The sequence below is a fragment of the Miscanthus floridulus genome, chromosome 8 (assembly GCF_019320115.1).
Source record: "Miscanthus floridulus cultivar M001 chromosome 8, ASM1932011v1, whole genome shotgun sequence".
In the NCBI taxonomy this organism is placed as follows: Eukaryota; Viridiplantae; Streptophyta; class Magnoliopsida; order Poales; family Poaceae; genus Miscanthus; species Miscanthus floridulus.
In genome coordinates this window covers 172809574-172825134 of record NC_089587.1, presented here as the reverse complement: position 1 = coordinate 172825134, position 15561 = coordinate 172809574, and the positions used below count along the sequence as shown (strand labels likewise).

The 15561-nt window shown below is 43.7% G+C and overlaps 1 protein-coding gene across 1 annotated transcript; it reads right to left on the bottom strand.

Moving 5' to 3' along the window:
• Window positions 1-5695: 5695 nt before the first annotated feature.
• On the bottom strand, window positions 5696-7040 carry LOC136474028 (uncharacterized). The gene is made up of 5 exons (XM_066471646.1): window positions 6968-7040; window positions 6631-6848; window positions 6386-6547; window positions 6068-6303; window positions 5696-5951 (listed from the first exon to the last, which is right to left on the bottom strand). The coding sequence occupies exons 1-5, from the start codon at window positions 7038-7040 to the stop codon at window positions 5696-5698; spliced, it is 945 nt and encodes a 314-aa protein (XP_066327743.1).
• Window positions 7041-15561: the final 8521 nt, after the last annotated feature.

Below are 15561 nucleotides of genomic sequence, written 5' to 3'. Positions count from 1 at the left end.
GGCTTTTCGTTCCTTGCAAATAATGCAAGACTTTCTTTACCAATTTCCAATGTTCTATTCTAGGATTGCTCTAGAATCTACCAAGTAACTCGGTAACAAATGCCAAGTCAAGGCACGTACATACTTGAGCATATTGCAAGCTTCCAACAGCTAAAGCATATGGAACCATTTTCATTTGATCGATCTCATACTAGTTCCTGGGGCATTGAAAATCCCCATATCTACCGCCCTTGACTATAGGAGCAGGTGAGGGACTATATTTGTACATACTAAATTTTTTAAGATCTTTTCTATGTATGCCTTTTATGACAGTCCTAATACCCCTTTACTTCTATCTCGGTGAATCTCGATCCCTAGAACGAATGAAACTTCACGAAGATCTTTCATATCAAATTTTGAGGACAAAAACTTCTTTGTTTCCAGTAGTAGACTGACATCACTACTAGCAAGTAAGATATCATCCACATACAGGACAATGAAGGTAAACTTTCCATTTTTAAACTTTGCATAGACACAATTGTCCTCTACATTCTCTTTAAACCCAAAATTCCTTATTGTCTAATCAAACTTCAAGTACCACTGTCTTGAAGCTTGTTTTAATCCATAAATGGATTTCTTTAGGCGGCATCCCATTCGTTCTTTTCCTTCCATGACAAAAACTTTCGGTTGTGCCATGTAAACATTTTCCTCCAAGTCCCCGTTGAGAAATGTCGTCTTTACATCCATCTGATGTAATTCTAAATCGTAATGTGTCACTAATGCCATTATGATTATGAAGGAATCCTTACATGAGACTGGAGAAAAGGTCTCATTGTAATCAATGCCTTCTCTTTGCATAAAGCCTTTTGTCACAAGTCACGCTTTATATCTCTCTATATTTCCTTGAGAGTCAAGTTTTGTTTTATAGACCCATTTACAACCTACTGTTTTGGCTCCTTTAGGAATTATTTCCAAGTTCCAAACTTTATTGGCATTCATAGATTTCATTTCATCTTCTATGGCCTCAAGCCACTTTGATGAATGATAATTTCTCATGGCTTCTTCAAATGAGGTGGGATCATCCTCCATTTGAAATTTCTCAGTGTTGTATACTTCATAGTCAGTAGAAATAGCTGATTTTCTAACTCTTTGAGACCTTCTAGGGGCCTCCACATTTGGCACATCTTCTGTTTGAGGCTGTTGTTGCTCTCCCTCATGTGTGGCAATAGGTTCTATAGGATCCTAAAGAAAAAGGTTCCTCATTGTCATTCATTGTTGCCACAGGCAGAATAACAAGTGCTGGCACCATAGTATCTTGCACTATCGGTGCAGCGACAACAGATAGTAAGAAAAAAATGGCTTATGAATCATCGGAGTGGGCGCATACACCCGCTTCTCATCAAGGTCAATTTCTCGAACTACCATGCTCCCCCTCATCATTTCATCCTCTAGGAAGACAACATGTCTTATTTTTATAAACTTTGTATGTCTCTCTGGACAGTAGAAACAAAAACATTTTAACTTTTTTGGGTAGCCAATAAAATGACAACTTACTGTTTTGGGATCTAGCTTCCCAATGTTTGGGTTAAATACTTTATCCTCAGTAGGACTCCCCCACACACGTAAGTGGTTTAGTGAGGGTACTCTTCCTGTCCATAACTCATACGGTGTTTTGGGCACCGACTTACTTGGTACTCTATTGAGAATATGAATGGAAGTTTTTAACACCTCCATCCATAGGCTCAACGATAAGGTGGAGTAACTTATCATACTGCCCATCATATCCATCAGGATATGATTGCGTCTTTCAGCTACTCCATTCTGCTGAGGTTCGCCCGGTGTAGAATACTGGGCTACTATGCTATTCTCGTATAAGAACCTTGCAAAAGGTCTAGGAACTTGGCCATATGGGGTATGCCGACCGTAGTACTCCCCCCACGGTCGGACCTGACTATCTTAATCTTTAAATTGTGTTGGCTTTCAACTTCTGCCTTAAATATCTTAAATTTATCCAATGTTTCTGTTCTTTCTTTGATTGAATAAATGTAGCCATAACGGAAATGATCATTTGTGAATGTTATGAACAAATTATAACCATCCACACTCTTTACAGGAAACGGACCACAAATGTCTGTGTGAATAATCTATAAAATTCCTACGCTTCGTTTGGCATCTTTCTTAATTTTCTTTACATACTTTTCTTTTATGCATTCTCTGCATTGTTCTAAATCTGAGAACTCTAATGGAGGAAGAATATCATTCTTAACTAGTCTTTCTATTCAAAATCTCTCTCTTTAGTTGCCCAAGCGGTATCGGCCTTGTTTGTCTCCCTCACCGGTGCCACAGGATCAGTGGGACATGGTGAGGTGACTACCCAATCCACCTCAGCCAAGATGAAGGCCAGATCAATCTTTTTCTTAACATAAAAAATAACAACAATTGCATGTCTTGATTTCAACATTGGTCAAAATTAAAATATACAACTATTCTTATACACTAATTCTACATCACCGTTGGGCAGAAATAGAATTAATGCATAAAATCATTAAAATTACGATACTGTTATTAACAACTTTGGTCAGAAAATAACAATATCATAATCATATCTAAATCTCTTTTTCTCCAATTAAATATCACGTTGGTTCAAAATAACTGGAGAATAAATAATTTCTTTAGCAGCGGAATTATAAAAAAATTCATTATCTATTTTTCAGAAGCATTAAACTTTTCTCAAATATTCTCTAAAAAATTATCCCGTTGGTTCAAATTTTAACAGAGATATTAAAGTAGACAAATATCATCAAAAATTACTTCTGAAAAAAAATAAAACTTAAACTCGTATAGAACACTATTCATTTGGCCCAAACCAGCTGAAACAGTGAATTCTGGCCCTGCCTGTTTCTGTTCATGCGGGTGCTGCAACTTCCCAGGACGCAACCTGGGCCTGGGCCAGCAAACTCGTCCGCCACGCGCGCCCCGCCTGGGCTGAATGTTGGCCCGTTCTCTGTCGTTCGTTGATCTGTATCGGACGGTCGAGCGCGCGCGTCGGTCGAACAAAACCCCCGGCGCGGCATCCTCCCCCTAAGCCCTAACGCATTTTGTGCCTCCCTTCCTCTCTCTTCGCCGCTCTCCTCTTCCCTCTCAGCGCAGCAACAACGAGCGACCGAGAGCGAGACGCGACACGGGGATGGCGGCTCCGCCGTGGCACCCCTTGCCGGCACACGCATGCGGCCAGAGCCACGTGCGGCGCCATCGAGCGGCACCATGGTGGTGCCCTTTGGCCCGAGCCTGAGGTGGAGATCGTGCGGCGGCGCTTCTCCCGCCCCGACGGCTGAGGTTGACTTCCCGCACGGTGTCCTCGCGACGGCCGGTGGTGGAGACAGAGCAGGTGGACCCCCAGGTAGGAGCTCCTGACCCTTGTCCGTTCACTCTCTTCCCCTTTCTCATCGTGAGTTAGGGTTAGGGTTTCATTAGGGTTTGGATTAACCCGATTCGGTTTCTCTCTCGGTTTTGATTCGAGATCTGCGAGATAAGCCTCTTCCCCTTCTCTTTTGGATCTTCTTTCTTTTTTTGGAGTTGAACCGATTTGGGGTTGGGGTTAGGTTTAGGGTTACTATTCTTCTTCCCCGACGGGTTAGGGTTCGGTTGAACTCTCTGCATCTCAATTTCTTTCCCGATTAGAGTTAGGGTTTGACTCACTAGAGTCACTATTCATCTTCCCCAGCGAGTGCTTCATGGGTTAGGGTTCGGCTTCGCGTGCCAAGACCCCTTTCTCTTCTCTTCTTAGATCCGAACGGGGCTCTGTTCTTTTCTTGCCGCGCGCCGACGAAGACGGCGGTGTGGCTCCTTCCCCGCGTGGTGGCGGTGGTGACCAGCAGTTGAGTGACGCCCGCCACCTTTCCGGTCTCTTTTTATTTTCTTTTACCTAGTTAGGGTTTCAATCCAAACCGAATCGAACCCTTTGATCTTTTCTTCAATTTCTTTTCAATTCTCTACCCCATACTAGATCTACACACTGTTAACCTGGCTCCGATACCATTGTTGTGGGATTGGGGTACCTCTGTAAACGTAGATTAGGGGTAAGCATCTTACTTAGATGGAGAAACTGTCGATATACTTCGTCCTAGGTCATCATTCGGTCCATGGCGCCGCAGCGGCTTGGATGTCGGTGTCGTGGCAGCCCGGCGCAGTGGAGTCCAGCATAGTGGTAGCGAGGTCCAGTGGCGATGTAGAAGCGACGGTGAGGTTGGTGGCAGCGAAGTCAGTGGGTCTTCCCGTCGTTGGCAGCACCCTTTTTAGATCGGGTTAGGTTTTCTGTTGGTGGGTCACGACGGCTGCGGTCAACCTCGTTGTTAGAGCCCTGATCCCCACCTCTCTTTATAGTGCTGTGTGGCAGGGGCCCACCAACCATATTAGGGTTGGACGTCCTCGATCAGGGCGCAGATTCAAGGGCCCAATAGGCCGTTGGTGGAGATCAACTAACACGTAGAAGCAGGAATCTACCTCCAACTGCTAGTTTTGAATTACAGGCTATATATATACTCTCTTTGACCGGCCATTTGGTGTGTGTGGGTGTGTGTATGTGTATGGGAGGGGGGGGGGGGGGTTGAGGAACATTAATCTTAATCATAAATGAATATGAGCTGATATTGTTCGACCTCGGAGTGGCCTAAGAAAATTCAAAATGTTTAATGAATTGTTATGCAATTATGCAAATATCATAATTGCCTGTCTAATATCTACATCTCCATTTATATATTCACAATGGACCGGTCTATCAGGCCGCGGTTTAACCGCCTGAGACCCATTTTAAACCAGCTACACATATTCTCCTTCTGCACAATTCACGTGCTAATTACCCTTCCACCCAATTGCAAATTGGAAATCGGCAGTCACTTTCTAATTATCCTTCCGCACACTAGAAATCAGCAATGTGCTAATTAGGTAATTAAATTTCCCATCATGCCGAGCTAAGGAGATCACATACACCACTACCTTCCTTCTCCCATACCATCACTTGCTTTTCCCTCATTTCCCATCACAACACTTACTCTTCAAGTATACATCATTCTCATCGTGCTACATCCACCAGTCTACAGTCACAAACGGAAAATACGATCGTGGGTTCTTTGTCCGTGACGCTGACCAGGGTCTCAAGGTCAGGAATCGCTTGGTCTGTTTCAAGATCGTTGTAAATTATTGATGATTGATTATACAAACGGAATTGCAAGCAGCACGCTCAGACTATCGCTTTTTAGCTAAAGTATAGCACGTTCAAACTTGATTATCATGATATAATTTTTCTAGTTGCAACGCACAAGCATAATCTTCTGTTCGGCTAGGGTGAAACAATCGTAAACGATCGTAAATTTTCAGCCGGAATAGTATTTTTCTCTCATATAAATCAGCCAGCGGTACTTCTTCATGAACCAGCAACGAACCAGCCCAGCCAAACGAACATGCTGTTAGCGTCCAATAAATTTTGGATTCTGTAGACCCCATTTAAAGCAACTAGAGTCTAATTAGACTTTACTCCATTATCTAAATCCAAAGCACCTCTACCTACAGCTACGATCGGGTAATGTAACAACTATCATTTTTATTGCCGAGAAAAACGTACATCACAGTCATGAATCCAGGCAACCAGGCAACGGCTATAGATAAACCAAGTGCTCAAGAAACATAGCATCTCACGGTCTCACCCTCTCCTTAATCCTTATGCAGCGGAGGGATGGTCCTTGAGGAAGCCGAGGAGCAGGTCGTTGACCTGCTCTGGGAACTGCTCCTGCACGAAGTGGCTCCCCTCCGGGATGTAGGTGATCTTCAGGTCCGGCATGAAGTTGTCCATGATGCCGCCGCGCATGGCGGTCTCGAACCCCGGGAACTTGAAGCAGTAGTCCTTCTCCCCCATCACCATGAACACCGGCACCTGGAACTTGGCGTCCAGCCGGTTCGGGATCTTGTGTAGAGCTCTGCATGCCCAATCAATTTTAATTCCATGGAAGCAAAAGCAACGAACATCATCAGAGTCTTTAGGGTCTGTTTGGCTGGCGATACGAGAGACGAGAGCAGTGCGAGCGGTGGCTACCTGTACGGCATCTGGAGTGGGTATCGGAAGCCGGACTTCTCGTAGAGCTTGGCGTAGGCGTCCAGGTCGTCCTCGGTGAACCACTCCGGCAGGGGCGTGGACAGGTCGGCCAGGTCCATGATCTCCTGTCCTTCCTTGGCAATCGGGATCTCGGCGCGTGAGAAGAGCACGTAGACGGTGCGCACCACGCGCCTCACGTCGAACCGGCCGAAGTCGGCCTCCGCCCTGCCCGGCTCCTGCAGAAGAAGGAACACCAGCTGCAGAGTGTCGACCGGAGAGCTGAGAGGTGATGCATGCAGTCAGTGGAGTGGTACGCACGCGCCAGCGCAGGACGTAGAAGCCTTCGGGCAAGGCGTCGATGGCTATGGGTACCGGGTTGAAGGGGATGCCCAGGCACACCACGCCGCGGGTGCGGTCCGGGTGCTGCAGCGCGAACTCGTACGCCGGAAAGCCGCCGAAATCTTTGCCCACCAGGAACGCCTGCAAATGTGGCATGGCAACGCTCACTGTCAGTGGGTCACGGCATGCATATATTTTCCGTTTGGTGGTGAGCTGTTGCTTACCTTTGGGACGCCGAGGGCGTCGAGGATGCCGAGCACGTCGGCGACGAGGTCGTCAAAGGAGACCTCCTCGTGCTCCGGCGGCAGGTCGGACAGCCCGTACCCACGGCAGTCCGGCGCGATGGCACGGTACCCCGCCGCGGCCACGGCCAGCATCTGGTGGCGCCACGTGTACCATATCTCCGGGAAGCCGTGCAGGAACACCACCGTGCCCAGGTCACCTGCAATGCAACACACAAACCAACAGCACAGCCACAGACCGTGGCCCATCATCGATACTCTGCTTTCTCCGCTGGGAATGGGATCCTGCAACTCAAGCAACGATGATGGCAGAGCTCACCTTTGCCTACTTGTGCGACGTGGAGGTTGAGCCCTCGGATGGGGAGGTGGGTGTGCTCGATCTCCTGCGCCATTGCTGCTTGCTCTTCAAGGCCGAACGGCGAGCGAGATATTTCATCAGTTTTATAGGGAGACTAGGGAGAGCAAATGGACGCACATCAATGTACAGTCAGTCTGCCGTCTTAAAAACGAAAAAAGAAGGCTAATCAATCTCCCGCGTGTCTGCTCTGCCTTGGACTTGTCGTTTGGGTCCTTCCGCAGGTCCGCTACGGGAACATGGTCTTTTCCGAAGACGAGCACAAACACTAGACAGGGTGGAATCATAGAATCGATGGATCAGGTATCTCTGCACCAGCAGTCCAGTACCCAGGGCCGGAGCCAAAGGGAGGACGGAAGGGGCCATGCCCCCTAACATCACAATAAATTTTTTATTTAATATAAAACTCATTTAATAATCTATATTTATATTAGGAAAAAATGATAAAAGTTTTTCAGCCTGTTCGCTGGTTGGTTTCTAGGTTGATAAGCCTGACTAGTGCTGGTTTGTTATGAGAAGAAAACCCTGTTGGCTGACTGATAAGTTCTGGCTGAAACCAGCAAACGAACAGGCTGTTTGACATATATAGAATTTTGCTATTTATCTGTTGATAGATTTTGTTGTCATTTATCTATCAGATTCTAGGCCGTTTGATGTGTTTGGAGATTCATGTAGCTGTGTGGTTCATTGACGGGCCCGCCATGCTGACGGTCGAACATTTGAAACCCGAAGCCCATTATTTTTGAAATCCGCACCCACCCTTATTTTTTCGGTCCTTATCTTCTAATCCGTACTTTTTAGCTTGTTTTTTCAGCCGGAATAGTGTTTCTCTCTCACAACGAATCATCCGGAACAGTGTTTTGGCTTGTTTTTTCAGCAGAGCGAACAGGGCCGATCTCCCACCCGTTTCATCAGTTTTCCCCTTTGCGCCTCGTGCAGCCGCTTCGCCTGCGCCGCGCCGCTGACGCGCTCCGTCCTCCTAGAGCCGTCCCTCACCACGCGCTTCACCACCCCCGGCGGCGCGCCCTCCAGCATCCACGGCGGTGCGTCCTCCTCCACCCCTGGCAGCGCTCCCTCCCCAATCCGACATGGCTTCCTCTCCACTCCGGCGCGGCTTCCTTCCTCCCCTTTGGGAGCCTTATGCTAAGTTGGGGCGGAGCTGCTGGGGTGGGGGTGTTGCCCTCGCGTGCTGCTCGCCCTGTGCCGCGGCCATCGCCGCCGTTTCTCATGTCCTTGCGGCGGGGTGTGTTGGGGCACGACCCCTCGCGGCGCGCTTCCGCTGTTGCTGTTGCTGATTGGAGGAGCAGTCGCTGTTCTTCGTAAGTTCCTTGTTCCTGTACTTTTGCCGCTGATTTGAGGAGCTATATGCCGTTTGTGTACCTGTCCGTGCCACTTTTCGGCCCGGGCCCTGGAAGGGAAGGGAGATTAGGGGGTGTCGGGTGTGTGTGTGAGGGGGTGTTGTGGGGGCGGGAGGTGGCGAAGGCTAAGGGGATCGAAGCCGACCTTGTTCTGTGCGGTCATTGTTTGGGTAATTTTGGTTTAGTAGACGTTCTGGCTTGTAGCAGTGAGCATACCCTGATCGGAGTTGTAGCCGATTTTGGTGCATCTGCTCTGAATTTGATGTGTGGAGGATTGGATCTGTAGAATTTGTGCAAGGCTTCTAGGTGATGAATAGGTCATATCATAATTGTGGTTGTTAGAAAATGCATGTTTCAGTTGTGTCCTAGAAAAGAGATTGCAGAGTGATTTTATCTTGTTCGTTTACGTTGATATCATATACTAGCAAAATTTGCATAAGCTTGCTAGCTGTTACAGCCTTACAGGTTTGGACCTTTCTTACTATCATATATGTGTGTAATGTTTGATCAATATATAGTGTTCAATGTTTTAAGTCTCTCCAATTCTCTAGATAGCCGATGTTATCTGTTACAATAATCTGATTAGTTTGATGTCTTTAAAACCTTGTGCATTTTATAAATTTACAAGGTTACCAGCATACTATCTGCTCTCCTACTTTTGATGCAGTGTTTATATGTGTAATCCTTTAGCTATTTTTAAGTTACTTTTAGTTGATGCTGAGTGGTTAGTATCAAGCTGTTATCAGTTGATCTCTGTGCTAACTAGTATGCATATTTGATTCTAAATGGTGACCGTAGTCTGTATGCATATCACTTCTCGACACCTACCCTATGAACCTATTTGTGAAGATTTTATAGGTTCTAGGATTTGTTGTATTTTTGGTTTGAGTCCATGGAGGATGGAGTCGGCTTGCTTTTGCCTCACCTGGACAGGCGTCATTTCGTCGGAGATTTTGTCTTTTTGTGTGTTGGATTTTCGTTGATTGCCGCCGCTTTCTTCGCGGTCGTGGCAAACGGGGATGATGTCAGGCAAGGTGGAGGAGGGGTGATGTGGGGATGTCTTTGTACACATGACGAAGGAGATGGGGCGAGGTTGCATGTTGCCTGTTTTTTCAGAAAACTACATAATGTGAGCTTTTATCTATGCTTTTTTTTTCTTTTTTGATCTACCTGTATGGAGCTACTTAACTTATCTGCCATTATGATGTATGGGTACTTAGCTTTTTATCTACCCAATTGGTGGGGGGCAGTGGATATATCTCCTTCAACTTGTATGTGCATTCTCAGAACATGATTGCAACTCTATATTTTTTGTTTATAATCTGCACTGCATCTTCAGTATAAATATGGGTTCCTAAAAGTTGTGCATCATTGAAGATAGCTAACTGTCCCTGATCCTAGCTACATCAGAACTGCATCCTTTTGTCTATTTTACTTCTGATTTTAGAGGAAATAATTCTAGATTCATCAATAAGCTATATATTTTTAAGTTGTGTCTATATCTCTGTGTATGTGTGTCTCTCTGTCTTTCTCTTTGTGTGCACTGTTTTTGACAACGGCTCCTTTTTTCGAGATCTCCACTGTTGCTTAGAGTTGATTTGTTAAGTTTTAGATTTGTTGATTTCTTTTTATTTTTCTTTTGTCTTTAGTTGTAATTTTTAGAGTTTTGTCTAGTATATTTTAGTTGAGCTATCTTTTATATTTTTAGCTGCTCTTTGGGTTTTTTTATATTTGACTTTTTTGTTGAGTTGATTTTTTTAGTTTTTTGTTCAGAGTTTTTTTTCTAGCTTTGCCATGTTTGCTAGCTGATTTTTTTTCGGGGCTTTGGTTTGTGTCTTTTTCTCTGTCTGTTTGTATTGCTGTGGGTTTTGTTTTTTTCTTTTGCCTTTAGCTGTAATTTTTAGAGTTTTGTCTATATTGTAGTTGAGCTGTCTTTTATATTTTTAGCTGCTCTTTGGGTTTTTTTATATTTGACTTTTTTGTTGAGTTGATTTGGTCACAAGGGACGTACAAGGGGACATCCCTTGGTGTATGCTTTTTGCGAACGATGTAGTGCTAGTTGATAAAAGCCGAATAAGAATGAATCAGAAACTGGAGTTATGGCGAGAGACTTTGGAGTCCAAAGGTTTTAGACTCAGTAGAACTAAAACTGAGTATATGAGATGTGACTTTGGCACTACTACTCGGAAGGAGGAAGATATTAGTTTAGAAGGTCAAGTAGTGTATAGGAAGGATACCTTTCGATATTTAGGATCAATGCTACAGAGAGACGGAGATATTGATGAAGATGTTAGCCATAGAATCAAAGCAGGGTGGATGAAGTGGCGCCAAGCATCTGGTGTCCTATGTGACAAAAGGGTACCACAGAAGCTAAAAGGCAAGTTTTATAGGACGACGATTATACCTGCTATGTTGTATGGTGCATAATGTTGGCCTACGAAAAGACGACATGTTCAACAGATAAGTGTCGCGGAAATACGTATGTTGCGTTGGATTTACGGTCATACGAGAAGGGATCGAGTTTAGAACGATGATATACGTGATAGATTAGGGGTAGCACCAATTGAAGAAAAGCTTGTCCAACACCGGTTGAGATGGTTTGGATATGTCCAACGGAGACCTCTAGAGGCACCAGTGCGTAGTGAAATCCTAAGCCAGGATAGTAACATAAAGAGAGGCAGAGGAAGACCAAAGTTGACTTGGGTAGAGACAATAAAAGAAGACTTAAAAGGATGAAATATACCCAAAGACTTAGTCTTAGATAGGAGTGCATGGAAAACAGCTATTCACGTGCCTGAACCTTAATTGCTTCTGCTGGGTTTCAACTCTAGCCTACCCCAACTTGTTTGGGACTTAAAGGCTTGGTTATTGTTGTTGTTGATTTTTTTTAGTTTTTTTCAGAGGTTTTTTTCTAGCTTTGCCATATTTGCTAGCTGATTTTTTTCAAAGCTTTGGTGTGTGTGTGTGTGTTTTTCTCTGCCTGTTTGTATTGATGTGGGTTTTGTCTTTTTTTTCTTTTACCTTTAACTGTAATTTTTAGAGTTTTGTCTAGTATATTTTAGTTGAGCTGTCTTTTATATTTTTAGCTGCTCTTTGGGTTTTTTTATATTTGACTTTTTTGTTGAGTTAATTTTTTTTAGTTTTTTTGTTCAGAGGTTTTTTGCTAGCGTTGCCGTGTTTGCTAGCTGATTTTTTTCAAAGCTTTGGTGTGTGTCTTTTTCTCTGTATGTTTGTATTGCCGTAGGTTTTGTCTGCCTTTTTTCTGTTTTTTTTGAGCTGTTGCTGTCTTTTTTTTATGTGTGTGTCTAGGTGTGTCTTTGTGTCTGGATGTGTGTTTGTTCTCTCTCTATGTGTGTGAGTGTGATTCTAAGTGTGAGTGTGTGTGTGCGTGTTTGTTGCTACTAATGGAAAGAGAGTGTGAGTGTGTGTGCGCACACGAGTTAATGATTGTGTTTATTATTTTGCATTTGATTTTGTGTAGTTGTTTTTGGAATGTATAATGCTGGATTTAAGGATGCTGATCTTTGTTATCTTTGGCTCAATGTGTCTTTTTTTATTTGTATGAGATTTGTTAGAATTTTTTCGAGTATTCTGCCATATTTCTTTGTTCCTAGGTATCTTTTGTTATTAGAGTGTTGCTTTTTTCTATATTTGTCTAGGTTGTTTTGAGGAATTTTTTCTGATAATTGAATGTCATTAGCTCCAAATGTGTAAGAGTAGAGGATTTTTCTAAATTTATAGGATGTATGAGATTGGTTGTTGTTTTAGGGATTTTTGTGCTCATGTTTCTCTAGTTTTTCTTGCTACCTCCTGTTGTCGTTGCTTTGAATCTGAGTCAGTTCGGTTATCTCTAGACTATTTTTGTGTGTTTTTTTGGAATTTCGGGCTAGATTTGACATTTTTGTCCTGCATTTTTTTGTTGCGTTTTGTGGTTGGATTTTTGGGGGAAATTAGTGCTAGGACATGTGAGAATACTTGTTGGTCATCAATTGATTCATTCCTCTCAGGAGCACCTCTGGTTTTGATTTCTCCCAATTTCGCCCCTTTTTCTAGGATTCTTTGTGTTTCTAATTTCCGCAAGGTGGTGCTAATCTTTTTAGGTGCTTCTTTTTGCATTTGGTTTCCCATGATGATGTGATGTTGTGCCTCAATTTTTAGCCTTTCTGGATGTCTCGATGAGAATTGGCGCAGATCAGTTTGTTGTCTGTGTATACTCTGTAGTAGTTCTGAAAAGTTGATTTTTCGAAATAGCAACAGTGTTGCCTCAATGTGATTTAGGGTTTCAGCACATCTCATTTTTTTTGTAAGCTTGAGCTCAGCCCTTTTTGTGATTTATTCAGGACCAAGTTAATTTCTCAGTCATAGGTTCCTGAAAGAGCAGCAAGCTGTTTGAACTGTCTGCAATTTGGTTTGCACTTTTCTGTCAGTACAGTTCCATCTCATTTCTGCCTAAAACCTCTCTGATTTGTTGCAGTGGTTGTCTCTAAAATTTTCTTCCATCAACTCACGTTCTTGACTGCTAATAGGTGCATATCTTTGTTTGAGGCTTAGATTTTCAGTTTGGGCCACTTTTCATGTATCTTTTCAGTGTGGTGTTGTTTGCTTTTTTTGCAGTTTTATGGACCAAAAGAGTAGGGAGGATGTGTATTTTTGATGACTTGATGAGCTAATGAATGTTTGGCTTTGTGGTTTCAAGGTCAGCTTTAGTTTGGTCCATTTTCTTTTAGCTTCTTTTTGCCTTACTATTTGCCTGTTTTAGGTTTTTTTGCCTTTTTGAGGGTCCTATGTGTCTTTGTGTGTGTGTGTTTCTTTGTCAGATTGATTTATGCCTAGTGTGCTGCTTTGTTCAGTAGTGTGGATTTTTGTGTGTGTCTATGTGTGTCTCTCCCTCTTATCTCTTTGTGTGTCTTTGTGTGTGTGCCCATCTTTCTCTCTCTCTCCCTCTGTTTGTGTGTGTGTCTCTGTGTGTGTTTTTATGTGGTTGTGGTTGTTATTGTTTAATGGGTGTGTGTTTATATTTGAGTTGGGTGGGTGCTAGCTTTGGTGAGAGTGTGAGTGCGCCTGTGTGTGTGGGTGCATGTGTTTTTGGGGCTGATTTTTCTTTTTGTCTATGTATCTCTCTCTATGTGTTTGGTAGACTCTTAATTGGTCTGTGATTCTTCTGTATGTGAAGAACAGAAGAAGCTCATGCCCTGTTAAAATAGATTTTGCTATGTCTGCTGCTTGTTCCTTAGTTTATTGTTAGAACCTACAATGCTATCACTCTGTTTTATATGATAAAAGAACGAGTGAGTTTATTTTTAAAAATTTATCACATTCATAACTCCTAATATTCACCTTTAATTTTCTTTTCAGGAAGATGATACTGAGATGGATGTCAGCTGCGGCTCTGGCAACTTAGATTTCAATCAAACATGGTCTCCCTGAGATTGAAATATATTGCTACTTGCTTGTACTGATTTTTCTTATTGATCAGAAGAAATACGATGAGGTACATCTGGAACCGCTGATTTTCCTTATGTTTGATTTGTGAAACATAATAATTTGAAATTCTGCTTTCGAATTAAGGCTAAAGCATGTGCAAGTGTGAGCATTGCTCACCTGAAGAACCTAAACCGGAGAACTGTTGATGTCTTGGCATCTTGTCTGTACTTTTATTACTCTTATGTGTATGAGCTTACCAACAACAACAACAACAAAGCCTAAGAGGGGGAGAGAATTGGGCTAATTCTAAAATTCTTTGCAATAATTAAACTCTACGGTTAGCCCAATTAACCCCTTGTGCCTAGAAAGTGTTTCTATTGATCTACCGCACAAAAGTTTAGCAACCTATGTTCCAATCCTACTCTAGCATGGCAATTCTATGAATGTAAATGACAAGAATTGAATTGCTGAAAGTAAATGCTCAAAGTAAAGAGAGAAGGAGGAATACGGCGATGTTTTGCCGAGGTATCGGAGAGTCACCACTCCCCACAAGTCCTCGTTGGAGCACCCGCGCAAGGGTGTAGTTCCCCCTTGATCCGCGCAAGGATGAAGTGCTCTCTATGGGTTGATTCTTTGACACTCCGTCGTGGTGAATCACCCACAACCGCTCACAACTTGAGTTGGATCATCCACAAGCTCCATTGGATGATCACCAAACTCCCAATCACCACCAAGCCGTCTAGGTGATGGCGATCACCAAGAGTAACAAGCATGAACTCTCACTTGACCACAACAAGCCTAATGAGAAGGGTGGATGCACACTTTGCTACTCTTGCTTTCACTAATGAGGGCTCTCTTTGGGATTCTCAAATCTCAATCACCTCACTAGGACATTGCTCTTCTTGGCACTCTCAAAGGTGTTTCTCAGCTGTTGGAATGAGCAAAAGTACCCCCTCACACGAATGGAGGAAGTATTTATACACCCGTGTTCAAAACGAACCGTTATGTGCCTCTGCAGGGTGACTAGACACTCCGGTCAAGTTGACCGGACACTCCAGTCAGTTCTCCCCGACTTCCCGTGTTTAAGTTGTGATCGAACGCGTCCGGTCATGATTTTCCCTCTCTGGAACCCTACTAGAGTCGACCGGATGCTGGCACCCAGCGTCCAGTCACTCACCTCTCAGCATTTGGTCATGCCAGACGATTTCACCTTGATCAAATTAACTGATCGGACTCTGCGCCAGCGTCCGGTCACACCGGAACCAACGTTCGGTCAATGTTTGACCCTCCATTCACTTCCAACTCTCAATCATATGTGAATGAAGTTTGCTCCAATACATCTAAGGGCTTTTTAGGAGCTACCTAGTGCTAGTTTTAGCAAGTGTGCACCACACCTAACCCACTAGACTTACCTAGGTCAAGCTACCCGTCCATACCCCCCTTAATAGTATGGCCAAAAAAAACAAAGTCCTAAACTACTCTAAGTGTCCCTTCAACTCCAAACGACACTTAGAACTAGTCCATCATTAACCTTGTCGTCCATCCTTTGAAAACCGAAACGATTTCCATTGTAGGAGCATGACCACCATGATAGCCCAATCGATCTCCATTACCATGACCTAACTTAATTGCCTCTACAAAACACATGTTAGTCATAGTAATCACATATTATCATTAATCACTGAAACCCAACTAGGGGCCCAGATGATTTCAATCTCCACCTTTTTGGTAATTGATGATAATACCACCTAGAGTATGTGAAAGAGATGAGGTTTT

Excerpts from the sequence above, each read along its gene's own strand:
- LOC136474028 (XM_066471646.1), bottom strand. The coding sequence starts at position 7,040 with ATGGCGCAGGAGATCGAGCACACCCACCTCCCCATCCGAGGGCTCAAC. Across the intron at positions 6,849-6,967 it reads CGTCGCACAAGTAGGCAAAG|GTGACCTGGGCACGGTGGTG; the intron begins GTGAGCTCTGCC and ends GTTGCATTGCAG. Across the intron at positions 6,548-6,630 it reads ACGCCCTCGGCGTCCCAAAG|GCGTTCCTGGTGGGCAAAGA; the intron begins GTAAGCAACAGC and ends CCACATTTGCAG.